The sequence below is a fragment of the Eptesicus fuscus genome, chromosome 7 (assembly GCF_027574615.1).
Source record: "Eptesicus fuscus isolate TK198812 chromosome 7, DD_ASM_mEF_20220401, whole genome shotgun sequence".
NCBI lineage: Eukaryota > Metazoa > Chordata > Mammalia > Chiroptera > Vespertilionidae > Eptesicus > Eptesicus fuscus.
The window spans coordinates 107835709-107863560 of record NC_072479.1 but is presented as its reverse complement, the minus strand read 5'-3'; the positions used below and the strand labels follow the sequence as shown (position 1 = coordinate 107863560).

Below are 27852 nucleotides of genomic sequence, written 5' to 3'. Positions count from 1 at the left end.
CCTTCCTGGGCCCGGGGTGCTGGTCCCCAGGCCTGGTGCTGCCCCCGAGGAACACACCCACATGCGAACGCTCCCAGCCTCTCCTGAAAACGGGCCCTGAACAGGGGAGAGCAGAGGCCGACACAGGCCACGACCGCCTCATGGCTTTGCCTGGCCAGCGGGTGGCGTGAGCACTGGCTCGAGGGCCCGGGAGGAAGGCATGGCTCTGTCCCTCCACCTGGATCCCTCTGAGTGGACAGCCACACGGGGTCTACTCGAGCGAGCGTTTATTTTGGTGACGGGCCGTGGTGTGGGAACTGCAGTGCCAGGAAGGGGCGGGGCGGGGCAGGGCTGACGGCCGGGGCAGGCATCGTCCCGCCCAGCGGCCCCATGACTGTGGCCAAGACAGCAGGAGGCGGGCCACTGACCACAGCGGACAGTGGCTCCTGCCCTCCCTACCAGCAGGGGCTCCGGGCGAGGTCCCTGGTGCCCGGGCTCCTGGCTCTGCTGAGCAGGGAGGCTGCACACCTCGGCCCCAGCTCAGCTGTGGGAGGCGGCAGCCGGCGCGCAGGGCTCCCCGCAGGGCTCAGGCTCGGGACCCAGAGGTGGACTGGGCAGGAGCCTCTTTGCAGCGTGGTTTTATGAGGAGCATGTGTCTATGGAAGCTGTGAGACAGAGAGCCGCCGCAGCCCCGGAGCTGGAGCTGGAGCTGGAGCAGGAGCAGGAGCCGGAGCAGGAGCAAGGCTGGGGAGGCTGGGGCTCACGCCTGCAGGTGCCGTAGCTCAGGCGGCAGGTCGCACCCGGTGTACGCGCCATTGGTGATACTATATTCCAGCAACGCGCCGAAGCAGGGGTCCTGTGGGGACACAGGATTTAGAGTGGGCAGGGCGGACAGCCCCCCACCACTCCCCGGACCCCCTCCTCAGGGGGGTCCTTGTCCCAGGGTGGCAGCTCACTCTGACCAGGACGTAGGGGTTTCCCAGCACAATCAGCAAGGCTTTGGGTCTGGTGACGGCCACATTAAATCTCTTTGAATTGGACAAGAAACCCAGGAAATACCGATCATCTTCAAACCGGTCTTCGTTTGACCGCACCTAGACACACCAAGGGAAGAAAAATGCTACTTCGTTTTCTTGGCACGGAAAACGCTCGGCATATGAAACACTTAGAGATACTCAACATCGTCAGGAGGACCTCATTTTTGGTTAGAAAAGAAAAAAGCAGCCTTGGCTGACATGGCTCAGTGGTTAGAGCATCGGCCTACACACACGGAGGGTCTCGGGTTCGATTCTGATCAAGGGCAGGTCTGATCCCCGCCCCCAGTCAGGGCACATGTGGGAGGCAACCTATCGATGTGTCTCTGTCACATCAATGTTTCTCTCTCCCGCCTGGCCCTTCCCTTCCATCCTCTAAAAGAAAAAGTGTAAAAATATATCCAATTATCCTCACTCCTTGGGTGAGGGTTAAAAAAAGGAAAAAAGCAGCAGGGGGTGGGGAGGAGCCTCACTGCCCTCGGCCCGCACAACATGGGCCCAGCCTGTGGGCTCAGCACAGGGGAGGGGGACGGGGGGGGGGGGGGGGGCGACTCGGGTCGGGGGTTCCTTTCCGACTCTCTAGGCCCCAGGGCAGGGCACCTACGGTCGAGATGATGATCACCAAGTGTTCCTGCCCTTGGAACTCCTCCACTGATCCGACCTTTATGTCCATCAGGTCCACGTTCCTCAGAAGAATTTTTATCTTCTCCACCTTTGAAGCAGAGAAAAGAGATTAAAAATAAAATGTTACAAAGCTGACCATTTCTTTCCATATCGCAGCAAAAGTGAAGACTGACAATGTGCAGTACCGCTTCTCAATCCCGATTGTATTTAACCCGCCCCACGCCAGGCACTGCCCGCACCCCGACTCCAGGGCTGGCTCAGCACCTGTTTCTACCGAGGTGCGGGCAGTGCCGCCCTTGGGGCCCTCCCCGGGCCTGAGCCTTCCCCACACCCGCGGCTGGAGGCAGGCTGCGCGCCCTCCTCTGCGGCAGCGTCACAGGCCGCCAGGAGGACGCGCTGTGACAGTGGCACGGAGCCCGGAGAAGGTGAGCTCGCCCTCCAGGAGCGGGAACGGCCGAGTCGAGCAGCGAGACTCGGATGAAGTGGGTTCCAGATGTTTGGAGACAAGGTCTCCAATGGGTGTTGGAAAAAGGAGCATTTGAAAGAAAACTCGATGGTAGGCGACTCCTCCCCAGGACACCGGGGACAGACAGTGCTGAGGTCAGAGCCGAGGCTGCGGCGCCCCAGCAGGTCCAGAGCAGGAGGGGACTTCTGTGAGCCAGTCACGGGGCCCCGCGGGGTGGTGACTGTCCACAGGGGAGTCCAGGGCAGTGCCAACTGGGTGAAGGATGCTCCTGACCATAGCAGGTAGAGCGCCGTGTCCTGGCAGCGCACCTGCCGCCGGGGCCCAAGGTCGGGGGAGGCGGGAGTGCCCGTGTCGCCTTCCACGCACAGGCCTCTTGGCAGCGACTAGCAGACAGCCCTCAGGAGACAGGAACGCAGAGACCAGGGGTGCACACAGCAGGTGAGCAACCCAACTCCAAGCAAGGCGGCACGCTGACCAGTTGTCCCAAGAAAAACGTGTTTTGATAAAAGGTGGAATTTCTAAAACTCACCAGAAAGAGCACAAAGGGAAGAACCGGGGATGGAGGCAGGTCTGAAGGCTATCATGAGGGACTCAGCCCAGAGTCAGCTCAGCCTGAGCCCCAGCAGCCAGGCCGGCGGTCCTGGGGGTGGGGAGGGTGGGTACCGCGAGGGAGGCTGAGCCCAGGTGTGCACGTGGGTGCTGTGTGTGCAGGGGGACACACACCACACAGACCCAAGTTGGACAGATCCTTGCCACGACCACCCCAAACACAACCCAGAGGATTGAACCTTCAGAACAAAGTGGGAAAACATAGCTAGCTTCACAACAGGGAAGGATTTCTTGGATAAAACACAGAAAGAACGAACCATAAAGGAAATGGTTGACACGTCCCATGTGTATGTGACTACATGGAAATGAAACACACACCCACCCGGAGGTAACCAGGGACAAGGCCTGGCTGAGACGGTCTGGAACACGCGACCACCAAGGGCCCGAGGGCAGAAATAATGCCGACTCAGCACAACCTGCAGCACCAGATTTAAACAGGGTTAAAAACCCTCACCGGGGGGTATGTTGTATTGACTATTTAAAAAACCCCACATATTTTTATTGATTTCAGAGAGGAAGGAGAGGGAGAGATAGAAATATCAATGACGAGAGAAAACCATTGATCGGCTGCTTCCTGTACACCCCCTACTGAGGAACGAGACCACAACCTGGCATGTGCCCTGATCAGAATAGAACTGTGACCTCCTGGTTCCTAGATCGATGCTCAACCACTGAGCCACACCAGCTGGGCAGTTTTATTGATCTTAGAGAAGAAGGTGGAGAGAGAGAGAGAGAGAGAAGAGAGAGAGAGAGAGAGAGACATCAGTTGCCTCCTGTCGTGCCCAAACCAGGGACTTAACCTGCAACCTAGGGAAGTGTCCTGACTGGGAGTCAGCCCTACGACGCTGTGGTGACGGGGCGGTCGTCCAACTGCGCCACCTGAGCAGGCGAAACGGGAATTCTGACGGAACGTTAGGCCAGTAAACACAGGAGGAGACTCTCAAGTCCCTGACAACTCCAGGGGACCCTCTGCCCCTCACAGCGGCTGCGGGTGTGGGCAGTGGGCGCTGCGGACCTGGGAGCGAGCGACCAGGTGGGCTGCACGGCAGACGGAGGATGCGCACAGTGAGCACACGGTGACAGCTTCATGCCCGGGACAGAGGAGCTGCTGAGGCAGGGCTCCCCCAGGTGCCTGCCACCCAGCCCCAGGGCCCGGGTGTGGGAGGCCAGCGGGAGCCCCGCAGAGGGCCACGCGACGAGCTTGTGTCCCGTCCCTTGCGTGGCCTCCGTGGACCAGGAAGCACAGGAGCTGGCGAGCGGGGCCGCACCTGCTTGCGGTAGGGCGTGATCACGCCGATGTCCCGCGCAGACACCTGGCTGCAGAGGCTCCTGGCCAGGAGGCAGCTGTAGCGCATGACCTGCACGGCCTCGGCCGGGTTGAACCAGGACGGGCTCCTCCCTTCCCGAGCTTCGCTGCCCTGCCAGGTTGGGAGACAAGAGAGCGTCACGAGGCCTCGTTCCCCGCTGCGCTCGTTAGGGCCCATCAACGAGGAGCCGAGCAGGCACTGGGACCGGCTCAGGTGGGGGCCTGGCTACGGAGCCGGAACCGGCTCAGCTGCAGGGAGGCCCGAGGACGGGTGGGGGGTAGGGGGAGTCCCGTGAGGTCGGTGACGGGAGGGCGCACGTGCCGGTGGGGACAGAGCCGGGAGCCAGGACGGCCGAGGGGGCAGTGACCAGCGTGGTCAGTGCGGAGCCCCTCGGGCCGGGCCGGGCCCCGCGCTCTGGCTGCCCCTCCTGTGGAAGGGGCGCCCTCCTCCCCGACCTGCAGGGAAGACAGACGACCGACGAGCACAGGCCATCACTGCATGTCAAGGACACGCAAACCCAAACCTCAGGGCCCGCCTCGCCCACCGGGACGGCAGACAGACACGCGGCCGGGGAGGACGTGGAGCAGCGGCGCCCAGCGTGTGAGGTGGTGCAGCCGCCCTCAGAACCCGAAAGCAGTTCCCATCTGGCTCTGACATTTACTTCTGGGCATTTACCCAAACGACAGAATAAACGCCGGGACCCAGACAAGCGTATGTGGGAGCAGCCCGAGCGTCCGTGGCGACGTGGAAGCACACGTGGTCCGTGCACACGATGGGCACCACTCCGCCAGAGAGGGAGGACCCGAGACCACACCTGCGAGGCCCGCAGCCCAAGGGCTCAGAGCAGACGCAGGGGTAACGGGGGCGCCAGGGTCGGGGGTGAGGGTTCAGTGGGAAGATGGAGAGCTCTGGGACTGACTGCAGCACAAGGGGCCCGGGCTACCGCCCTGAGCTGGGCCCTGCTGGCGAAGGCGGTCGCCAGGACGCGTTGGTTTCGCCACGACTGAAACAGCGCACACAGAGCAGGAAGAATGCACAGACCGGCCCTGGCCGGGTTGGCTCAGTGGATAGAGCGTCGGCCTGCGAACGGAAAGGTCCCTGGTTCGATTCCTATCAAGGGCACAGGCCCGGGTTGTGGGCGTGATCCCCAAGTGGGGGACCTGCAGGAGGCAGCCGATCCATGAGCCTCTCTCATCGTGGATATTTCCCTCTCTCTCCCTCTTCCTTCCTCTCTGAAATCAATAAAAATATATTTTTTTTAAAAAGAAGAAGAATGCACTGACTTCCAGGAGTTTTCGCTGAGAAACTTAACTGGCCCCTGGGTTTACGACGACGAGAGGTTGGTAACCAGCAGCCGCCTGGAGCGGGCTGTCCTCGGAGGGAACACAGTCGGCGGGCACCAGCCGCCCAGCAGAAAAGGAGACGAAGGGCAGCGTCAGGAAGCGCACTAACAGGCTCTCCAACGGGACGGGATGCAGAGCCCGTCGCTGCGCAGAGCGCGCCCTGAGCGAGGAAGGAGGGAGAAGCCCAGGGGAGGGGCGCCATGCCTCACCAGGTGGGGCTGACGGAAAACCAGGACAGCGCGAGACCTCAAAGGCAGGCGCGGCAGGGCCTCAGGCACCGGCGGGATCTGGTACGAAGCCATGGGCAGTCACGGCCCCGCCAGCGGGGATGCCGAGCAGACGGCACCAGGTCAGGACACAGAGGAGCTGACAGGCTCCACAAGTAAGTTTTAAAAACCTACGTGAAACTTCCTCGACAGAGAAGGTGAGCTTTGTGTGTGTCTTTAGGACATTTACGGAAACAGTCCCATTGGCCACAGATGTTTAAGAGCTGGGGTTACAGGCCTCGGCCTTCATCAGAGCCTATGCCACTCGGCATACAGAGGCGGCCACGGCCCTCCAGCCCCTTGGAAGTCAAGAAAAACACGTGTCTGTAACCCTCGGATTGAAAAGAAAATGGAGTCACCGGGACCAGGGAGCGCCGTGGAGCAGAGCTGCGCCCAGGCCCTGCCTCCCTGTACAGACGCGGAGAGAACTGGGTGCACCGACGGACCAGTGAGGGGCAGGGAGGCCCTACAGCTGAGGGTAAGGGGGCAGGATGGACCGAAAAGCTGCAGTGAGCGAAGCAGAAAAGGAGCAGGAGGAAACAGAATGAGCCCAAAGTTGGTTTCCACACAGACAGAGGTCGGCACAGCCTGGGCTCCAAGGGGCCACGCGGGCCACGGAGCCGGAGCAGCCAGGCGAGCACCGGTGGGGCCGGCTCACTCACCCGCACGCCGTGGAAGACGAGGGGGAAGCCTTTCTTGGGGAGCTTCTCCCAGCCCAGCAAGGAGGTCACCACCTTGGGGTCGGCACAGACCTCGAGCTCCTTGTGGTAGAAGAGCCGTGAGGGCAGGGCCAGCAGGGCCGCGTGGGACCTGTAGTTCTTCACCAGCTTGGTCACCTGCGGGGAGCGCAGGGGCAGCCCCGTCAGCACGCGCCTTCCTGCTGAAGGGAAGTGATGGCCCCCCTCCCCAGGCCTCCCTTCCGCCTCTCATCGCCGCCTGAGCAGAAAGTGACCTTGGCCCCCAGATGCCGTTGTGACCAGAAGGTCCATTTTAATAGCAAAGGTGACCTTTGGGAAAACAAGAGCAGGAGGCCAGGCCGGCTGCCCGGCCTGTGGGCCCGCAGAGGGCGTTCTGCCCGCAGGGCCCGTCCTGCCATCTGCAGAGCCCAGCCCCAGGCCCCGGCACAGGGCGGGCAGACTCCCTCTCCCAGGGCAGGAGGCGCCAGGCCACAGCCGGCCCTCCTTGTGGGGCAGTTTCGTGGCTCCCGATGACCCCTCCCAAGGAGTCGTCTGCCGTGGACCCCGCCTCCGCGCCCTCCCCTCCCCAGGTGACCAGCTCCACGGCGCCTGCACTGGGTTCAGCGGGCAGCGCTTGCTCACTCGGCTCGCCTTCACACGGGGAGGGCCCACAACCCTGGCTCGGCTCCAGCACGGGGGCCGCCGAGGCCCACGGTCCCCACCTGCACTGGGCCACCCCATGGACGGACGCCCTCTGCCGTCCCTCAGGGGCCCACACCCTGAGGGGTCTGGCTCACCAGCAGGGGGTTGTAGGCGCCACAAGCACCGAAAGCGTCTTCATCCCTCAGGTACACGGGCCGGGACATGAGTCTCTCCAGCATGGACACGTTCAGCCCGTAGGCCATGGCGAGCCGGGACTTGATCACGGGCCCGAGCTGCATGGGGTCCCCAGCAAGGACGATCTGCCACACAGACGGGACCCGCTGTGCAGGGACAGCGGCTGCAACCCACGCACAGCGTCAGCCACAGCGTGCGTGGGGGGAGGGCGGCGGAGGCAAGAGCGCAGCCCCAGGCCTGGACACAGCCACCTGGCGAAGCCCTGCCCCTGCTGGACCCGGCCTGACCCCTGGGGACCGAGGGAGGAGGCGGGACTCGAGTGTCCCTTCCTTCAGCCAGTCTGAGTGTGGGGGAGGGGTGGCGGGCCTTGGGCTGACCCCAGACACTACCATAGGCCAGTGCTCAGCCCAGGACAGAGGGACGGGTCGGGGCAGGGGGGTGCTCCGGGGCCGGTAGTCTCTGCACCCACCGCAGGTGGCAGCAGCCGTGTGTGCGTGTGTGAGTGCATGCATGTGCGAGTGGGTATGTGCACGTGATTGTGTGGGTATGTGTGTGAGTGCATGTGAGAGTGCATGTGTGTGAGTGTAAATGCGTGTGCACATGAATGCATGTGAGAATGTGTGTGAACGTGAGTGAGAATGCATGTGTGAGTGCACGCACGTGCATGTGAGTGCGTGTGAGAGAGGAGAGGGAGGGAGGCAGTCCTTCCCCGTGTGCCCGGGCACCAGGATGGTGCCGACAGGAGGACGGCACAGCAAGGCCTCACCTGGCCGCTGACATCGGAGACCAGACCCAGAGGAATGAGGCACTCCGGCTCACTGGCCTGTCCGGCTTCGTCCACAAACACGTGTGTGAAGTGTCCGACTCTGGAGCCAAAGACGTAAGTGGTCACCTCAGTCAGCACCCCTGGGGCTTGGTGGCCAGCCCAGGAGGCACCCGCAGCCGTCAGGAGACTGAGTTCCATCCCCACTGGACCCTCCCCTAGACGCCTGTTTAAAAAGACTTGGAGGGAACGGGTGAGGGGACTGCATGGTGGGGAGCTGCTGGGCAGCCCGGGGTCCAGGCTGGGGACTGCCGCCCAGAGCAGAGGCCTGGGCTGGAGCCCCGCTTCCTCCCTCCCTCAGCAGCTGGGCGACCTTGGGCAGGTCCTGTCGCCTCTCTGTGCCTTGGTTTCCCCAATGTGTCGGGCGGAGTGCGACAGGGTAAGCTGGTCAAGCTGGGCACTGGGCAACATTCCCACGTGGGGAGACTGCCTGAGTCATGCTCTTGGCTGGAGCCGCTGCCGCCAGGACAGCCTTGGGTGGAGCCGGGCCTCAGGCCCCCAACCATGGACGGAGGCCCCAGCGCGGGCCCCTGCTCACGTGGAGCCGCCGGCAGTGCTGGGCCCGTTGCCCTGACTGGCCGTCAGCTCGCTCAGGCACAGGCCTGAGTCTGCATCTCAAATGGCCGCCCCGCCCCCGCCCGCCACAGGATGGGCAGCACGCCCCGTCTCTGCTGAAGAAGCGTGACAGGAGGTGCCTTTCTCGGAACGTAAGCACTTGCACTTGAGATCCCACGCGGCCCCCAGTTCCTTCGCTTTCTCCCTCCGACCGACCCGACCCGTGCTGCTCCTCCTTCACCCTCCTCACCCTCCTCAGCCACCGGGGGGCGGCCCTGCACTGTCCCCTGGGCCCTCCTGTCCCTCCAGCGGAACAGGGGCTTCCGGACTCTGGTCTGGGTGCACCCGCACGTTCGCCCCGCCCCCTCCCTCGGGGTCGCCCTCCCGGGAGCCTTGGGTCCTTGCACCCCTGGGGTCTCAGCACAAGCCCCCTTCCCTGGAGGGGCCCCCTGACCCGCTGCCAGGACAGAGGCCTCCCCGCCCGCCGCCCCGCCCGCCGCGCTCACCGCACTCCGATCTGGTAGAAGAGGCCGGCGCTGCTGCAGGTGCTGATGATGATGCGGAAGCGCGAGGCCTTCCAGATGTCCTCCCCGTCCTTGCAGTACGCCTTGATGGCCTCAATGACCGTCTGGGGGGGGCGGCCAGTGTGTGTTCAAGTTACGAAGTGTCTTTAAATTGGACGTGATCACAAAGTCGGAAGGACTCCCACAAGCTCACTGTCCTGTTCCACTTCTCAGTCATGACTAAGTAATGACCTAAAACTGGCTTCTTAAATAAAAATACTTACATTTTCTTAGCGACTTAGTCCCCATTTGATGGACTCTGCAGCCATGAATGTAACATGTAATCCTGCAGATCCTCACCCCAAACGTTCCTTATAACATCACTCGTTTCCAGCTTTGGTCTCTGTGGTTAATTAGCCCTTCACCCTACAAGCCAACCAGCCAAGCCTGCACCCCAGCCCAGGAGGGACCAGCGGCCGTGAGGGAGGGGCGCAGCAGGAGCAGGACAGAGGGGACGGGACTGGGCCAGGTGACGGGGCGGCTCACCTCCTCGAACCGGCAGGTGGCGTTCACGCGCACCATGGTGCCCGGCCGCAGCAGGCAGCTCTCGTGCAGCCGCAAGCACACGAGGTCGGCTGCGCTGTTGGAGGGCGCACACACCAAAATCCGACTGTCAGGCAGGGCGTGGTACACCTTCCCGGGGCAGAGACGGACAGTCAGCGCGGGCGAGTCCAAGCAGTGACGCCTCGCCAAGGGAGCAGGTGGTGGCCCCGCCCAGGCCCCACCCCAGGGCCCGCTCGCCTGCAGGAGGGCATCTGGGCGCTCGGCACACATTTGGGTGCCGCCCCCACACACTGGCTGTGAGCAGGCGGGCCCGCAGGCGCCTGCCGCCCTCCCTGTGACGGGAAGAGAGGCTCTCTCCTGAGAACCGAGGCTCCCTTCTCCCCCGTGACACAAGCTTTCGCACCCTGCACAGCCCGTAAACACAGACAGACCTAGCAGACACAAGCAGCTGGAACGTCCAAGCTCTGATCCACATGTAACAGACACAGAATTCCTGCTGCCACCCCCCCCCCCGCCCCCCCAGCCAAGCTCACGGTGAGCGCGCTGCCTCCGTCACCTGTAACACGGCCTCGATGATGGTCACCGTCTTCCCAGTGCCAGGAGGTCCGAAGAGGACGTACGGGAGGGGGCGGCAGTCGCCACTCAGGATCCTGCGCACGGCCAGCTGCTGGTTCTCGTTGAGCAAGGGGTTGAAGAACTCCTTCTCTCGGGCCCCCGGGGTCGGCAGCCCCTCGCCTGATCCAAGGGAGGCACAGGGTCAGGCGACATCCAGCAGCCTGAGCAGCGGGGCACAGACACCAGCACCGGCCCCGAGGCCACGGGACCACCGGTCAGCGGGGAAGCCCCCGCGGTGCCAGGGGCCCAGGAGGCCGCGGAGGAGGCGCCGCCTGCACAGCTCGCAGCTCGGGAGAGTCAGCGTCTGAGAGCAAACAGGACCTTCCCTGTCTCCCCTTCATGACAGCAGCGCCAGAGAAGGCCACAATCGGAAGTCTCTGGTCGTGACAAGAGTATCTGCTCATCTTCCCGTCACTCAACCCTCGTGACCACCCGACCCCGACAGCGAGCCTCTGAGGGGCCTAGTCCCAGGCGCGGTCACCGCCTCGCCATACGCACCCAGGTGACTTGTCTCTGCAGCCAAGGCCGCCGGCCCCTGTGTGTCCTGGGCGCCCGCCTGGCTCGTCGTGGTGGCAGGCTCCGGCTGCTCCTTCTCAGCTTCCCTGTTCTAGAAATAATCACGACCCCCCTCCCCCCGCAATGGTTTAAGAAACACTGTGTTTGGAGGGGCTCAGTTTAAAGAGAAAACGTCGCCGTCCCCCCATGCAGCACTGGCTTGGTGTCCTGAACAGCGTGGTGTCCTGGCATGGACCGTCGGCCACACCCCCCTGAAAGCGTGACACACACGGAACAGCGGTACAACGCTGCCACACCGTCTGTTTCTCTTCTGAATTTCCTTTTACAAGAAACCTCAGTCGCTAAGTTTGTGACGAAGGCTCTAAAACCCAGGCCTTCCCTTTGACTCGGCGAGTGCGCCTCCTGCCCAGCTCAGGGCGAGCGAGAGCCGGGCCCCACCTCCTTCGCAGTGGGCACCCGAGAGCAAGCGCGCAGGTGACAACTCCCTTAGGTAAGCAAGTGCTGCTGCTTCTGTCAACGGTGCTCACGCCCGAGGTCCCTGCTGGCTGTGGGCGCAGGGTCCTTCCCCTCAGAAGCCTCTCTGCCCCGTGACCTCCCCGCCCCCCTGCTCCCGGCCCGCGGCCTCTCCCCGGGCTGACTGCCATCACAGGGCCCGCCTCACGTGCCTCCTGGCAGGATGCGGCCCGGGGATGTCGACGTACAGTGTCTGAAACGCTGGGGTCACGTATTTTGTCTGGAAGGTCAATCCAGTCCCAGCCCACCTTGCCTCCGGTGTGCAATGCCTCCAAGTTTACCCACCACCCAGCCAATCCATCAAAAGACAACGCTCTGCATTTAAAAGTATCCAGACTTAACCCATGCGGAAGGCGAGCCACCTAAATGGCGCCGCATCGCAGCCTCCGGACCAGGCAGGCCGGGCGGGACAGGGGGACGCCTCTGGTCTGTGGCCGAAGAACAACACGGATCCACACAACACCCAGCCTCGGCCCTCTCCTTACAGGGTTCCTGAGGCTGGGTGGGCACTCAACACTGATGACTGCATTTCTGGAGGGGCTAGACGTGGTGAAAGGTTTTCTAAACATTGGATACAATTTGAAAACCTGCATGTAGTACAAGCTTGAAACATGCTCACAAAACTCAATCATACCAGCGCAGGGCCCTCAGAGACACGCCCAGCGTGACAGGAGGCCTGCTCTGTCACTGGACTCATGACCAAGAACAACCCCCCGCGTTCACCCATGAAAACTGTGGAGAGCTTCGGCCGGTGCCTGGCTCCGTATTTAAAGACCGGACTGTTGAAGTAAAAATCAAACTACCTTCATGACGTTCACAGACTACAAATGCTGGCCATCTGCTGGGGGTGTATGCTTCAGACACTCTAAGCACAAGTCATCACACAATGGCCTGAGTGCACGCACCCCCCACTCCTAAACAGAACCACGGCTCGCACTGTCTCCCCGGTACCCCAGCTCTGTCCTGACTGGCTCGTGCCCAGACAACCTGATCGCTCCCGCAGGCTGAGACGCGGCGGCAGGCGTACCTCGGGGGTGGGCTGCCCATCGTTCTTGCTGTCTTGTGCACAGTTCCAACTGCCTGCTACTTGGGGAGACTGTAAGATGATTTCTTCTGGAAACAACACTTTTAAAACAAGAAAGGGCAACAAGGTAGATATTACTGAAAAGCGTTAAAAAGATGAAGAAGAAGATGAAAAGCTGTTTGCAGCAGCCCCGAGTACCCATATAGTGTGCCCTCTACACTCTGGCCCCTGTGGACGTGTCAGTCACAGCTACGCCAGCCCAGCACGTGCTTTGGAACAAAAGCCAGGATTTGTCTACTTGTAGGTATGAAAGGAATTCAATTAAGAGGGGAGACAGAGTGCAATGGCTTCATTTCCAATAATTTGTTATTTTTACACAGCTGAAATAAGATAATACGGAAACTTTCCAATAGGAAAAACAACACTGGAAATCACAGTTTCACTTTAAAAAAAATTTTTTTTGGTTAATCCTCACTTGAGGATTTTTTTCTATTTATTTTAGAGAGAGTGGATGGGAAGAGGGAAGGAGAGAGAGAAACATTGATGTGAGAGACATCAATTGGTCGCCTCCTGCACACGCCCAGACTGGCACAGGGAACCTGCAACCCAGGCACGTGCTCTTGACCAGAACTGAACCCGTGACCCTTCAGTGCACTGGCCGACGCTCTAACCATTGAGCACACCCACCAGGCCCCAGCTTTACTTCTAACGTGTGACAGAGGAGACTGTTTCATGCAAATGTACACGAAGCTTACAGAACCCCCTGGGGCGCGTCACGGATCACGCCACAGCAACAGTACCTTTTACTCCCAAGTGGCTGACGTGCTCAAGTGCAAAGTGGCACCGCCTGCTCGTGGTCCTGCGGGGAGAAGACAGCACAAACCCCGCTGTTGAGGTTGCACACCTGGGCCAGCGCGGAGCTGGGACCTGATGGCGACCGCGTCGAACGCTAATGCATGCTTTACAAAGTGCGTAGTCACTGCCAGCTCCCGGGTTCTCACGGCACCAGAGGCCAGGAGTCCGGAGACCGAAGGTGGTGCCAGGGTCCGTTTCGTAGGAAAATCCTAATATTGCCCCTGTCAGGACAGCAGACTCCTTTCTTCCCAGGAATGTTCAATGTATGAGTGGACAAGTAGAAAAAAACCCCACACAGTGTGAAGCATTACCTGTTATATGTAAACTCCACATCCATAGGCTCAAAGTTATACGCTTGTTCAAATTCCGGATTCAGCTTAAGAGTCACATCTTCTTCATGAATCTAAAGGAGAAACAAACAGCTTAACTTCCATCCTTCATACTTGATTTCTTACGACGGTCTCGTCTGTCTCTGCGGCACATGGTGACACACCCCGCAGGTCTGAGGGGCAACTGGTGTAACCACAATCCAGGCGCCCTTCCCACACACGCTTCCTTATTCCCTCACTGACTCCGGGGTCTGCACATCATGAACCCAGCCACCGTGCTGGGCTGCCCCGGGACCACGCCTCCCGGTGGAACCAGGAACCGGATCGTCTGGGACCCTCCAGCCAAACTGCGATCCTGCAGGGAACGATCTCGGACCAGCGGGGAGGAAAGGCGTTTCTGAGGAAGCGTGGGGAGAGTGGGGGGACCCTCGACTGGCCGGGCTCCAGCGGGGTGCTGGGCGCATGTGGCAGGGTCAGGAGGCGAGGTGGGGATCGCCAGCAGGAGCCCAGAGTGAGGTCAGCACAGCCAGCGTCGGATTCAGGCCTGAGGACACCACATACCGACACGGTCACTCAGAGAAACACGGGAGACGGACATGAAGTTAGAGTGAAAGACAAAACTAAGTGAGCCCAAGACCCGACCAAACGACCGGGCAGCGTTCCTGAAGGAACAGGCCACTCAGAAAGACCACGCTCTGGAGAAGAACGCGAGCAAAGGGAGGACGGAAACGCACCTGCTCTGCCGGCCAGCCGGCAGCTTCCTCCGGCCCAACCCACACTCGCACCCCGAGGCCTTCTGGAATGACCTTCCACACCGGTGGCTCCGAGACGCCCCCTGCTTGTCTCCCCCCTCAGCAACGTCTCCAGTGGGGAACTGCCCCCTGCCCGGCCCACTGCGCCTTCCTCACACCTGGGGACCCTCCCGCCCGGCGCCTCTCACCTTCACCACGTAGCCGATGTACTCAACGACATGTCCATTGTACTCCTGCGTTTTCAGAACCAGTTTATCACCTAGAAGCACAGGACCCACCGCTTCACATGACGTCAGTGACAGGAGACAGGTGCTGGGGCCCTGACCACGTTTTAAGTGACATTCTAACCCAAACCAAGAGAACGAGCTAATGGGACCACGTGGCGCCAGTTTAAACCGCTCCTCCCCGGCGGGTCCATACCCACCTGCGTACAGGGAAGGCCGGCTCTCAGCCAGTCCAGGGACCTCCAGCACCAGTAACTCCCCGTTTCTCTTCAAGGCGACCCCGCTCATGTTATACTCCTTCAGCTCTATCTCCGCGTGGATCTCCTCGAGCCAGAGCAGTGTGGAGAGCTTCTCCTTGTAGTTGGACATGTTCAGAAGCTGAAACGACCAGCACGCCGTGAGCGCACAGCACGGGAGCACACCATGCCCAGGAGACAGCAGCTGACACGCCACACGGGAAGGGATGGCTGCAGTGACCACGGGCCGTGCAGGACAGTGGTCCTGAGGAAGGGGCGTGTCTCAGTGAGCCCCACAACGCCCTCAGCAACCTGGACAGTTTGCAGACCCTGGCACAGGACCGGACCCGGGAGCTGCGTGGCCTGGGTGGTGAGGAGGTGGAGCTGGGGGTTCGGGAGGCCAGTGCAGAGAGAGATGCCTGGCAGTGCTCGGTGTGGGAGCAGCGTCGTCAGGACAGGAGGGCTCCCAGCCTGGCGGCATTGGCATGGGGCGCACTGTGGTCGGAGTGGGACCCTCCTGTGCACCGTAGGGTGTTCAGCAGCGTTCCTGGCCTCTACAGCACCCTAGATGTGACCCCAACAACGTCTTCAGGGGCAGACTGTCACCTATGGAGTGTGCCGGTTCCCAGAGCTCACACAGGGCCCGGACAGTGGCCGCCAGCCCCAACGCAGCTGTGTAATGGACTGCCCTGGGCAGGGTCAGAGGGCACCAGCCCCCAAGTGCTCCTCTGTTCCCACCTAACGAAGCTTTAATGCAGGAAAGTATCCGGCTTTTCCGCGTAACTCAACGGGGTCCCAGTACTGAGCTCAACAAGGGGAAATCCAGGATGTCTGGCAGCCACGAGACCTCCCGGCTTGGAAGGCGGAACTTGAGCCATGAGGAGGAAAAACCCAGGCCCAGCAAAGCTTGTGCCCCACTCAGGAGACAGGAGTGAAAGCCGTGGCTATAACTGCGTCATTTATGTTAAAAAAAGTGAGGAAAGACTGAGCTTATTAAGCACAGACAGAGAGGAAAGAAAAAAATGCGCGGACTGGAAGATGCAGCAACAGAACCTTCCGAAACCCAGCGCAGAGGGGAAGTGGCGAGAGGAAAACGAGCCGAGCGCCAGGGATGGGCGGGAGGGAAACCCCCAGGAACAGGAAGGAAACGGCACCGAGGCCCGTGGCCCGTTACGTGTCGTAGACGCAGCGATGGAGCCCACCGTGTGCCAAGAGCTGAGGCCGGAAGCAGAGCAGGTGAGTCGTGAGGAGTGGCCTGTGGGCGCAGCCTCCTCAGACTTTCCCAGACCAAAAGCCAGTGAGCCCAGGAGAACCAGGGCCGGGCCCACGCGGGGCCACAGCACCAGGAAAGGTCAGCGAGGACCCCTTTCTAAACCCTTAGAGAACCGGTTACGTCACGTAAAAACGACACAACGCATCACCGAGTTCAAAACGTACGCAGAAGTCAAACTTCTGACAACGTTAGCAGACGCCTCGGAGAGAGAAGTGGCGGGCGCCCGAGGCTCCCGCCTGGCAGCCGAGGGGCGGGGGCTCAGGCCCTCCCCTGTGACTGTTCACACCAATGGAACGACAGCCGAGAGCTTTAGCGACCCGGCTCCTCAGTGAAGCAGCCACACCGCACACACTCCGTGGCCGCCTCAGGCCGACACCCCTCCTCCGGCAGAAGGCCCGAGGCCACGGTGCCCACGGCCACGGCAGCCTGCAGCCAGGAGAGCGCGTGCAGCCAAGGCTCCTCCTACCTCGGCGAGCAACGGCTGAAAAGTCAGGATGTCAATCTTCTGCTCCACACATTTCTTCAGTCGGTCGGGGATTGGGTACTGGGGAAGGAAACTTGGAAGCTGGCGTCTTGAGTTCCTTAAGGAAGAAATTCAGTTGGAAATGATTCATCACCAGACATCTGGTACCAGACCAAGTCCATCGGTCACCACAGGGCCGCCGCGGCCGCCGCTGGCCCTGTCAGCGGGCGCCGACATTTACTGTGGGCCATCCTCCCCAGCTGCAGCAGGGGACGGCCGATGCACAAGACGCTGGGAACCAGGGGGTCCGCACCCTGACTCCGTGCCTGACAGGGCGTGACTATGGGAACCACAGCCACGGCGCAGAGCGCGCTGCTGACGGCTGCTCCGCCCCGGGCCTGCCTCCGTTCTCACCTGTCCCCTCCAGCTCTGCCTCCCCTGGGAGCGGCTGCTACTGGGCGTCACCACGTGGGCCACAAGCAGGAAGAGCACCACGTGATGGGGGAGGGGAAACCGGGAGAGGAGACCACCAAGAGCGACAGTACACGTCGAACGGTGCAGGCTGCCGTCCGTTCACAGGTGCACCCGACGCAGGTGAGGATGGCGCCAGCACTGCCCCTTCTTGGGAGACAGGCTGGGCAGTCGGGAACACAAGAGGTGGGGGGACCTGAGGTGGTGAAGTGGCGCTGGGGCGTGGCAGGTACCCCCCACTTCCCCGTCCTCATGCCCACTGTGGGCTGCACCCCGGCCGCCCGCAGACAGTTTTGTACCAACACACCATCCCCCCCAAGTAAAGGGTGAAAGGAGCCCCCACACACCGCCTCCCTCAGCCAGCGGCCACACCGCTGTCCTTCCTGTCAAGGTACCTTTTCTGTGTGGTCACGACAACTGTCGTTTTCATGGGCGCCGGCGCCTGGGGACTCTTAGACTTCTTCCACAGGAAGGGCTCGCGCACGGCGATCAGGGCCTCCTCCGCGCTCGCCACGCCCACGTCCAGGATGCGCCCGATGAGGAAGCTGGAGAAGCAGAGCAGGAGCAGTTCCCTGCAGCGGCCGGCAGTCCTTGGACAGACAAGACACGGTCAGCGGGGGCCTCCGCGTGCAGAGGCAGTGGGGCTCGGGACAGAGGTCTTTGTGGTCAATAGTTCTTTTGCAGGAGAAGGGACTTTCCACAGTAACAATGCCATGTGTTCCCAAGACAGCCAAGCACCCCAGTCAGTCACCTCTGTAACTGTCAAGCCTCAGAACAGTTTTCCCAAATTTCAATCAGAACCGTCTGGCACGACCAGACACGGGTTATCACTGCTTCCTGCCCGCACTCCTGCTGTGGCCCTGGCCCCCCAGGGTCCCCGCCCCACATCCTCCAGGGCCCAGAGGTCACGGAGGGGCTGCCGCACACGTGTCGGGCTGAAGGAGCCCTGAGGTCCCTGTGGCAGGGACACACTCACTCAGACCCACGTCCAAACAGATTCACAATTCACTAGCAAACGGAGATGGCAGACTGCGGCCAAAACGTCCCGCCGACAGGCGCCCAGCGGCTCGGGACATGCGGAAGGGGAGGCGGCCCAGGCTGAGGGCGCCCCGCTGTCCTCTGTCACTCAGAAGTCAGGGAAGGGGGTCATTGCCTCATAGCTGAACTCACTCAAGCTACCGTCTCCACCAACGCTTTTTGAGTTTGTCCCATCACAAGAGCTACAAATCCTGTTTATAAAACTGAACCCAGAAGGACCACACACGGGACCTGGAAGATAAACGTCCCCAATCAAACTCCTGGGAACCCAGCAGCACGTACTTTGCCTCACACGTGACCATGATCAGGGCCCTTCCTCCGGGAGGGATGAGCCCACTGGGCTCGGGCTCCGCGACCGGCCTCCTCGCGCCGTCCTGTCCGCTTCCTTCCTCTTCTCCTTTACAGGCACAGTCATCTGAGGGGACAGGAGACCCAGCGGTCAGCGGGCGGCGGCCGTGGTGCATGCCTGTGGACTCCCGCACGCGCGCGCACATGCACAGCCCATCACCGGACGGGACAGAAAGCGGACAGCAGGCAGCCTCCTCCAGTTCAGAACTGTCTGCAGGAAGCAGCATGTCCAATGCACTTCCGGGGTCCCCAGCTACCTCGGTCCGTGTCCCCAGCCCCAAATCAGAGAAGGTCTCGAATCAGAGCCCACAGTATCAAGGGCCCCTAGGTCCCCAGACCGGCGGGGCTCTGGCCAGGACCCCCGTCTACCTGGAGAGACTGCTCTGCTGGGGGCCACACTGCTCTCGGACGTCTGATAGGTCCTGTCTGGGCAGCTGTCTAAGGAGCTCTCCCGCGTCTCCGGGTCGGGAGCAGGTGCCGGGGGGCAGTGCTGGGTCCCCCGCAGCAAGTGGAACCGGAACTGTTTGGTTCTGTCCCAGCCAGCCAGCTTGCAGCTGACCAGTTTCTGAGGGACGTCTCCTTTATTCCTGCACAGAGAGCTGGCTGTCAGCGCAGAGCGTAAAACCGTCCCAAGGAGCTGGTGCGTGGCGACTGCCAACGCCTTCGTGAATCCAAGTAGGTTTTGTGGGGAATGCTTTCACAAAGGGAAAGCCAACGGGCAGGAGAGTGCAGGTTCTGCTATGGGATTCCTTACGCCCCGCCGGGAGCACGGACGGTGGGAGGGAGGGGCTTACTCTATGCAGACCACCAGGCTCCTGCTGCACCCTTCCCGCAGCGTGCCGAAGCTGGTCGCCCTGGTGACTTCGATGCCGCCCTTGTCCTTCAGCAGCAGGGCCTCGCAGGTCTGCTCGGAGGCCTCGGCAGAGGTGTGGTCTCTGGGGAGCCCCACAGAGTGCCCGTCACCCTGCAGGCTGCCTCCCCAGGCTCCGCCCCTGCCCACCTGCCTCTCCTCCCAGGCCCCAACCACCAGGTGCAGGGCAAGGTGCTGGGTGAGGGGCAGTCCGCCCAGAGGGACAGACACCGGCTGGTCCTGAGGACCCGAGAGGACACAGCCACCCTGAGGGCGAGTGACAGTTCTACAAGCTCCAGAGAGGAGGCGGTGAGGCCGTGGGGATACCGCGAAGGTGGGCCTGGGCCCGGGGGGGGGGGCGGGGTGGATGGGTGTGGATGTTGGTTATTAGGGACAGCAGGCTTTCATTTGGGAAGATTTTGTGGCTTTGCAGTATTTGAACAATTAAATGAGAAGGTTCTCTCCCTACCCGGACCCCTTTCCCTTTATTCCACAGACACTGCTCACCTGAGCTCTGCCTCCAGGAGGCCCACCAGGCACAGGCCCGCCCGGCCCACCTGCGGGGCACTCAGAGCGCAGGCCTGGGCATTACCAACCCACATCCAATGCAGACATTCTCACCACACCAGGGACCCCCTCTGCTGGCTGCTGCCCCTCAAATTCCCCAACTACACAGGCCTCCCCACCCCCTCCTTCCTCTCCTGCACAGGTGCCGACAGGACCGTGGCCGCAGGGGCAGCACTGGAGCGGGGCTGCTCAGCTGACCTCTGTGATGAGGTCAGGAGTGACTCGCAGGGCTTTGCCCCGCCCCCGCCCCCGTCCCCCAGTGCAGATGTGCAAGACAGTGGGAAGCGCGGGGTCGGCAGCAGGGCACACACTCGCTGGGCACACACAGTGGCACACCACGCTGGTGTCGTCCTGCGGACACTCGAATTGGTGGCCGGATGGTGGTCTGAGTGGCTACCACTGTGGCATCTGGATGCACGCGCAGAGGAGACGGCTCAGACAGGGAGCCGGGGTGGGGCAGCACATCCTGGCGGGCAGAGCATGGCCCTCTCGGTGCCAGGCCCGCTCCTGTGGCCGGGACAGTGCTGGCACACAGGCAGTGGGCCCTGACCCTGTGCTGCCCAGACAGGCGTCCAGCAAGTTCCTTCCCCCCTCAGCCTCCAGCCCCACTTGGAGGGGTGAAGAGGACACCCGAGTTCGAGGATGGAGCAAGCTCACAGCCAGCCCAGCACTGAGGGGGGGCCTCCCTGTGCCCCGGGAGGACAGCAGCCCTGGACGGCTGCCCGAGGAGGCTGAGCAGGAAGGGACCGGCCCCTGCCAGGGCCTGGGTGCACCCACCCACGCACACAGCAGAGCGGGTGCGCCTGCTGGACACCGCCTCTCTGAAAGCGCAGTTAGTAAACCACTGTGTGTGCTGAGGTCAGTGCTGGGAGAGAACACGGTGGATCCGGAAAAGACCATGACCCTGAGCTGGACAGGACAGGCCAGGCTGGAGTGACAGGCCACATCCACCACTCCCACAGCCTGAGCGCAGTCGGTCTGCCCCGCCCGCCGTCCTGCCCCTCAGACGCCCCCATCGCCCAGGCTGAGCTTGCGTTTAGTGAGGAGATGGGTGACAGCAGCATCCCTGGGGGCCCTGTGTGGTGAGATCCCTGGAGGCAGGTGCTGAGGAGGAAAGGCAGGGAGAGGCGGTGCTTCTCATGGGAGCCCACCGCCTGGGAAGGGGGTCATGGCGGTGCAGAAGGACACGACACGGAGTCAGCCACGTAGGAGGCGGCATGTCCAGTGTGCCCCACAAAATGCCAACGTGTTGACGAACAAGGTGCAAACCCACCAAGAATGGAATCACCCAGGCCAGACCTAGGGCAGGAGGGAGCCTTCAACCCACCCCGATCGAGCACCATGAACACGTGGGAGACACCTCCCGCCCACCACCTCCCACCCGGACGTGGACGCAGATGGCCACTGGGCTAGTAGGTAACTCTCACCCCAGCCAGGGGGTGCCCTCACCGTCTCTTCACTGGGGTCACGCACAGGGCCCTCCACATGTAGCATGACTGGCTGCTCTCCACCACCACGGTGCTGACCACGTCGTACCTTCGCGGCACGTACCCCTCGGGGAGCTTCAGAGAGTCCAGGGTGAAGAAGACACAGTCGTCGATCACCCCATTTCTCCCACAGAGGCTGGAAATGCAGACCTGCAGGCACAGCGTGCAGACGGCCTCACCAACCAGCCGGCCCACTGGCCCCCCAACAAAGGCCCAGTGACCGTGGCCTCCACTCACCAGGGACCTCGGGGGGAGTGGGGACCCTGCTCTAGGAGCAGAAGCAATGCTCTGAAGATCACGCATTGTGGGGGCCTCAGAGCCAAGGCCCCTCGCATGCCGCCACCCCCACATGCCCAAGTCCTGCACCCCACTGCCCACAAGCAGGGCACGGGCACTGAGACTAAGCCAGGACAGCACACCAGGTGTTCTTCTCTGGCCAACACTGCACCTGACGGGCGACCCACCCAGTGCCCCCCGGGAGCCGGGACCAGTGAGGGCCAGCACTACCTTGTCCACACGCTTGTACCGCAGCGGCTTCACTGACAGGGCCTCGCTGCTCCACGTGCCCGGCCGGATCCAGTAGGTGGCCTCCACCCAGTCTCCCTTGCATGGCTCGAAACCTCCGAGGCAGGAGGGCAGCGTCACCCAGGGCCGCCCCCCTGCAGTGCCCAGCCCTTCAGAAGGGACGGGGCACTGGTGCTCTCTCCACGGGGACACTGTTACCGAGTCTCCGCCAGACCCACCTGGCTGCAGGGCCTCCTCCCCTCAGCCCGACTCGCCCTGCCAGACAGGCCCACGGTCGGGCAGCCACGAAGCAGGTGGGCACAGTCTCAGAAGCCCACCTGGTTTCAGATATTCCCCACGCTTTTCATTAAAACCCCCAGTATTATTAGTAACCAAAGAAGCTCAGCAGCAGACCTGTCATCACCTCCAACTTCTAGAAGGTGTGGGCGCACGTGCGGTGGACAGTTTCGCGATGCCCTGTCCCTGCCAGCTCTGCCCAGACGCAGTGAGTGCCCTCCCACTCAGGGACCCAGGTGCTGAGGATGAGGGGAACTGAGGGCTGCAGCTATGTCTCTGCCAGCTCAGGTGGGGAGCAGGCAGTGCCCGCCAGCCCGGTGGCATGCCAGGTAGCCGTGTGGTGGCCGGTGCCATGGCCTGCAGGGTGCAAGGTGCCACCGCCCCTCTGGCAGGCTGGGAAGTTCAGTGGCATGGAATGCAGTCCTGACACAAGACAGGGGGAGAGCAGTGTGGGCACAACCAGGTACCGCCTTCTGGTTCTCTTGCAATAAACACTCCTCACAGGACAACAGGCTCACAGGACAAAGCACGGCCCTGGACCCCGAGCTGCTTCTACGGAAGCTGGTGATGAGCACCCACGGCACCAGCCTCCTGCTCCTTTCACTCTGGGCTCCCAAGGTTCGCCATCAAGGTGCTCCCAGCTGCTGTGGCCGGGAGGTGACAGCAGGCTCCGCAGGACGAGCGGATGCCTCTGGCCAGCAGGGCCCAGGTGGAGTCCCACGCCTGCCTCTCAGCAGGTGACCTGCAGGGCCTGTGGCTGGAGTTCAGCTCAGAAAGCACCCCCCCCCCCCCAGCTCTGCCAGGTCCTGCCGGATTCCGAATGTGACGGTCAGCTCGGGAGGAAGAGCGACTGTCTTGGCCCCTGCTGCCGCCCTCCCACCACTGTGCACAGCAGGCACCCCAGACGGCTGCGAGTTAAACTCAACTGAGGGCACCGACCATTTATTTCTTTAGGCGTGAAAACAAAATCTTAGATCAGCTGAAACAGTGCAATTACACATGGACACATGTTCTTGGGAAGGTACAAGGTTATCCCAAGTCCCATTTAAAACATGTGAAGTGCCTGAAAAACAACAGTAATCATGGGAAAGGAACAATTACTCAGAAACTGTGGCTGCATTCCACAATGAGCACACATGACAGACGTCCAGTCTAAGGCTCTCTCCACAGACAAAACGTGTCCCGACTTGACCCTCTCAAGGATGCGCGTAACCACTGCAAATCCAAGACACACAAATGGAAAACCCCACTTTGTAGTGTGAAGGAGAAACCCACCCAGCTTACCTTCACAAACACTCTTCAGAGAGAAGTATGTGGTCTGATTGATGTAGCCAGCACCCTTCATCAGCGATGTCACACAGCCAATCAGCACTCGGGGGCTGGAGTCGGACAGCCCTCCGCCCTGGTTTTTGCTGTCCTCTTCCCATTTATCAGAAACAGCTTCCACCTGAGACAAACAAACCTCTATTAAAGCATAATAAGAGGACCACAGGAACAGCAAACGGAAGACCAATACCTCCTATGAAGAGAGATGCAAAAATCCTCAATAAAATACGAGCAAACTGAATGCAGAAAACTATGAAAAGGATTATGCCAAGCAAGGAGGGCTTATTCCAGAAGGCAAGGATGGTTCACAAAGAAAATCAACGTGACACACCACGATGGAAGAGCCAGGAGAAAACAGCCATCCTCTCAGGTGATGCAGAGAAGGCCTCTGACAAAGCTCAACTTGCTCTCATGATCAAATGCTCAGCACACTAGGAACAGACACGATGAGCCGTGTGTGCAACATCCTGCGCACGTCACCGCCCGAAGTGACACACACACACACACACACACACACACACACACAAAGCCTCTCCTCTCAGATCAGGAACAAGATGAGGATGCCTCTTTCTGCCCCTTCTGCCAAAGCAGTACTGGACGGTCTAGCCAGAGCAACAAGGGGGTGGGGGTGTGGGGAAGAAAGAAAGAAAAGGCATCTAACCTGGAAAGGAAGAAGTAAATTTATCTCTCTTTACAGATGGCATGATCTTATATGTAAAAATCCTCTAACTATTCCATTAAAAAACTGTTACAGCTAATAAATGAATTCAGCAAAGTTGCAGGATACAAATCAACACACAAAAACTACTTGAGATGGAACAACATAAACTGATGAACAAAAACAGACCCAGAGACAGAGAAGCATCGATCAGACTGTCAAACCTCAGAGGGAAGGCAGGGGAGGGTGGGGGTAAGGGGGAGAGATCAACCAAAGGACTTGTGTGCATGCGTATAAGCCTAACCAACGGTCACAGACAACAGGGGGTGAGGGCATGAGTGGGGGGTGGGGAGGCAATAGGGGGATAAGGACACATATGTAATACCTTAATCGATAAAGAAAAAAAATTGCTTGTGATGAATATTCCAAAAAGTGAAATTAAAAAACCAATTTGCTACATACAGAAACGTCAAAAAGAAACAGAAACTTAGGAATAAATTTAACCAAAGAGGTGGAAGACTTACACACTGAAAATTATAAAACGTGGCTGGAAGAAGTTAAAGACACAAACAAATGGGAAGACATTGTGTTCATGAACTGGAAGACTTACATTAAAATGCCAATATTATGCTAAGCAATCTAGAAAGTCACTGCAATCCCCATCAAAAGCCCAGCAACCTTCCTGCAGAAATAAAACACTCCTAAAATTCATAGCGTCTCTCAGGAGCCTTGAGTAGCAAAGCAATCTTGAAAAGGAAGAACAAAGCTGCAAGTTCCACATTTGATTTCAAAACCTGCTACAGAGCTGTCGTCGTCAAACACTGGCACGAGGACAGGCAGATTCCAGAAATAAACGACGTATGTGGTCAACTGATTTTCTTTTAAAACTTATTTTACAGAGAAAGAGGGCAAGCAGGAATGGATGGATAGAGGGAGGGAGAGGGAGAAACATTGATTTGTTATTCGACTTACCTATGCACTCATTGATTCTTGTGTGTGTCCTATCTGGGTATTTAGCCCACAACCTTGGTGTAATGCAGGCGTCCTCAAACTATGGCCCTCAGGCCACATGCGGGTGTTTTTGCCGTTTTGTTTTTTTACTTCAAAATAAGATATGTGCAGTGTGCATAGGAATTTGTTCACAGTTTTTTTAAACTATAGTCCAGCCCTCCAACGGTCTGAGGGACAGTGAACTGGCCTCCCGTTTAAAAAGTTTGAGGACCCCTGGTATAAGGGGAGAACACTCTAACCCACTGAGCTACCTGACCAGGGTCCCCAGACCATTCAATGTAGAAAGTGTTTTCCCACGGTGAAGTCTTCTAAAAAATGATGGTGGGAAAACTGGATACCAACATACGAAAGAATCAAGTCAAACCCTTACCCAATACCTCAGAGATTAGCTCAAAGTGGATCAAAGACTTATATTTAAGAGCTAAAACTATAAAACTCTTAGAATAGGCGAAAATGGGCATGCTCTTGGATTAATGAATAATTTTTAAAAATATATATTTTTATTGATTTCAGAGAGGAAGGGAGGGAGAGGAGGGAGAAACATTAACGATGAGAGAGCATCATGGATCAGCTGCTTCCTGCACGTCCCCCACTGGGGATGGAGCCCGAAACCCAGGCAGGTGCCCTGACCAGGAATCGAACCGTGACCTCCTGGCCCGCCTGAGGTTTCTTACGGAGCTCAGAAGCTACAATGAAAAGACAGACACATTTAACTACAAAAAACTTTATGAAACAAAGCCAAAAGACAATCTTGGGGGAAATATTCGCAACACTTCCATATACTAATTTTCCTTTAAAAGATCTAATTACCCTAAAATAGAATTGTCACTAAAAAGTTGAGCCCCACAAAAAATATGGACAAAGGACACAAAAATATTCCATAGGAAAAAAGTGATGAAATATTAAACCATTTTAAAATTTAAGTGAAAAATAAAATTACAGAAAACTGTTCACTGATCAGGTTGGCAAAGATTCCCGAGTGATGACTTCCCTGTCCTTGTCAACCTTGGTTGACAGACAGCTTGCACCCTGCTCCCAAGAGTTCAAATTAGGACCATGTTACTGGGAAGTAATCAGACGACAACCATTGAAATGTTAAACGTGCATACCCTTTGCCTAACAACTCTACTTCCAAGAAATTACAAAAATACTATTTGTAAATTAAAAAAACGCTGAATAGAATCCGCTAATTGTCTTTGCTAACTGGATATCACAGGGTCCAATAACTACTACTTTTTAAAAAATATATATTTTATTGATTTCAGAGAGGAAGGAAGAGGGAGGAGAGAGAGAGAAACATCAATGATGAGACAGTATGGGGATTGAGACCACACCCTGGGCATGTGTCCTTGACCGGAATTGAACCTGGGACCTTCCAGTCCGCAAGCGACGCTCCATCCACTGAGCCAAACCGGCAATAACTACTACTTTTAACAATATTTTTTGAAGACTAGAAGAAGATAGAAATGTTAGCAGTGTTCATCTCCACAGTATAAAATATAGGCAAACTTACAAATTACACATTTGTATGGTGTTCGATTTACAATGACCACCACGGATTTTTTAGAACAGAAACCGCCGTCAGAACAAAGGCGCCCCCCAGGCAGGTACACCCACTCTCTCCCTTAGCCAGGGCGTCTCCGGAGGCTCCCTGGGCGGGGCAGCACCGGGAACCCCGCCCCCCCCCCCCCCCCCAAGAAAGCGCCCACACCAAGGCGGGCCTCACCCTGACGGCTTTCAGGCCATTGGACACTCTATTTTCTTCCACCACCGCAATCACTTCCTGCCCCACGTTCAGGAGCACTTTGCTGGTCACCACGTCGTTGGAGAAGTAGATGAGATCGTCAATCATGCCGTAATCGCTGCAGTACCTCGTCACCACGCCCTGGACGGTTTTCAACTTGGTGTCACCTGGACGGATACACAAGGCGGCTCCACTGACCACAAGCGGAGCCCGCCCTACACCTCGGCCCTGCTGGCGGGAGGTGGGTGCGGGCACCCACGGGGGCTGCGGGGCCCTCCCGGGAGAGTTCAGGAAGTCGCGTGTGGGAGGCAGGCTGCCTGGTGCTCCATCGCCAGCTCTTCCACTGCCAGGTGCCGGGTCCTTGACCGCCTCGAGCCTGCTCCCCGCTCCCCCCCCCCCCCGGAAAGGGGGCGCGGTGACAGCTGCCACCGAGGGAGCTGCCTGCGGGACAGACTCGGGCGCGATGCCTAGGCCCGGGAGGTGGCGCAGGCTAGGGCGCAATGGGGGTTATGGTTAATGATGTAGCATCCGGGGACTTCTTCCTACTGTCGTTTTTTCCTTTTTCATAACCAACAACTTCGGCGGCAGCAGCAGGAGGTTGTTTCTCTCACCGAACGAGAGATGCCAGGCCCGGCCTGGGGGGTCCAGGGACCCTCCCCACTTGCTGGCGACAAGGCTGCGGCAGCCCGTGTCCTGGGCCCTCGCTGCACCTGCTCTGCGGCTTCCCAGACACGGGAGACACCTGGGAGCACAGGTCACGTCCGCCCCGCGGCCCCTGGAGAGGAGTCTGGGCTCGAGCTGCCCCTCCAAGCCCACAGGGCGCAGACGGCCCGGAGGGAGGGGGCGGCGTCCGCAGGCCAGAGCCAGGACGCGCCTGCGGGGGAGGTGAGAGGTCGACTAGGCGCCCTGCCCTGACTGTGCTCTCCCCGGGGGTGGCCTCACTTCTGGGGACCGCTGCCACCCCGCCCGCAGCCCCGGCCTTGGCCCACGGCCCGCGAGGCACCTTCCGCGGGCTCGAGCCTCCGCAGCCCGGTCTCCTCCTCGGGGCCGTCTGCCCTCCTCCAGAAGAAGGCCACCACCTTGGCCGCGAGGCGCAACATGGCCGGCCGCAGCCTCGTCCGCGCAGCGTCCAGCTGCCCGAGGCCCCTGCACGTGGCCACGTCG

The 27852-nt window shown here is 59.7% G+C and overlaps 1 protein-coding gene across 1 annotated transcript; it reads right to left on the bottom strand.

Annotated features, from left to right (window-relative positions):
• Window positions 1-265: 265 nt before the first annotated feature.
• On the bottom strand, window positions 266-27802 carry MOV10L1 (Mov10 like RISC complex RNA helicase 1). Its single transcript, XM_028131000.2, has 26 exons — window positions 27692-27802; window positions 26671-26855; window positions 23234-23396; window positions 21656-21768; window positions 21111-21298; window positions 19039-19179; window positions 18614-18831; window positions 18179-18311; window positions 17254-17448; window positions 16391-16505; window positions 14616-14793; window positions 14380-14450; window positions 13422-13513; window positions 13056-13114; window positions 12259-12356; window positions 10701-10809; window positions 10144-10322; window positions 9570-9716; window positions 9027-9148; window positions 7909-8008; window positions 7103-7267; window positions 6291-6464; window positions 3981-4130; window positions 1618-1725; window positions 936-1073; window positions 266-835 (listed from the first exon to the last, which is right to left on the bottom strand). Exons 1-26 carry the CDS (start codon window positions 27786-27788, stop codon window positions 740-742), a joined length of 3534 nt encoding a protein of 1177 aa, XP_027986801.2. The 5' UTR covers window positions 27789-27802; the 3' UTR covers window positions 266-739.
• Window positions 27803-27852: the final 50 nt, after the last annotated feature.

Bases quoted from the DNA above. Each gene is read 5' to 3' on its own strand.
- MOV10L1 (XM_028131000.2), bottom strand. From the start codon at position 27,788: ATGTTGCGCCTCGCGGCCAAGGTGGTGGCCTTCTTCTGGAGGAGGGCA. The intron at 18,832-19,038 runs GTAAGCCCCTCC...CTCTCTGTGCAG, and splicing joins AGCCTGGTGGTCTGCATAGA to GAATAAAGGAGACGTCCCTC. The intron at 1,074-1,617 runs GTAGGTGCCCTG...TGGTGTGTCTAG, and splicing joins TGGTGATCATCATCTCGACC to GTGCGGTCAAACGAAGACCG.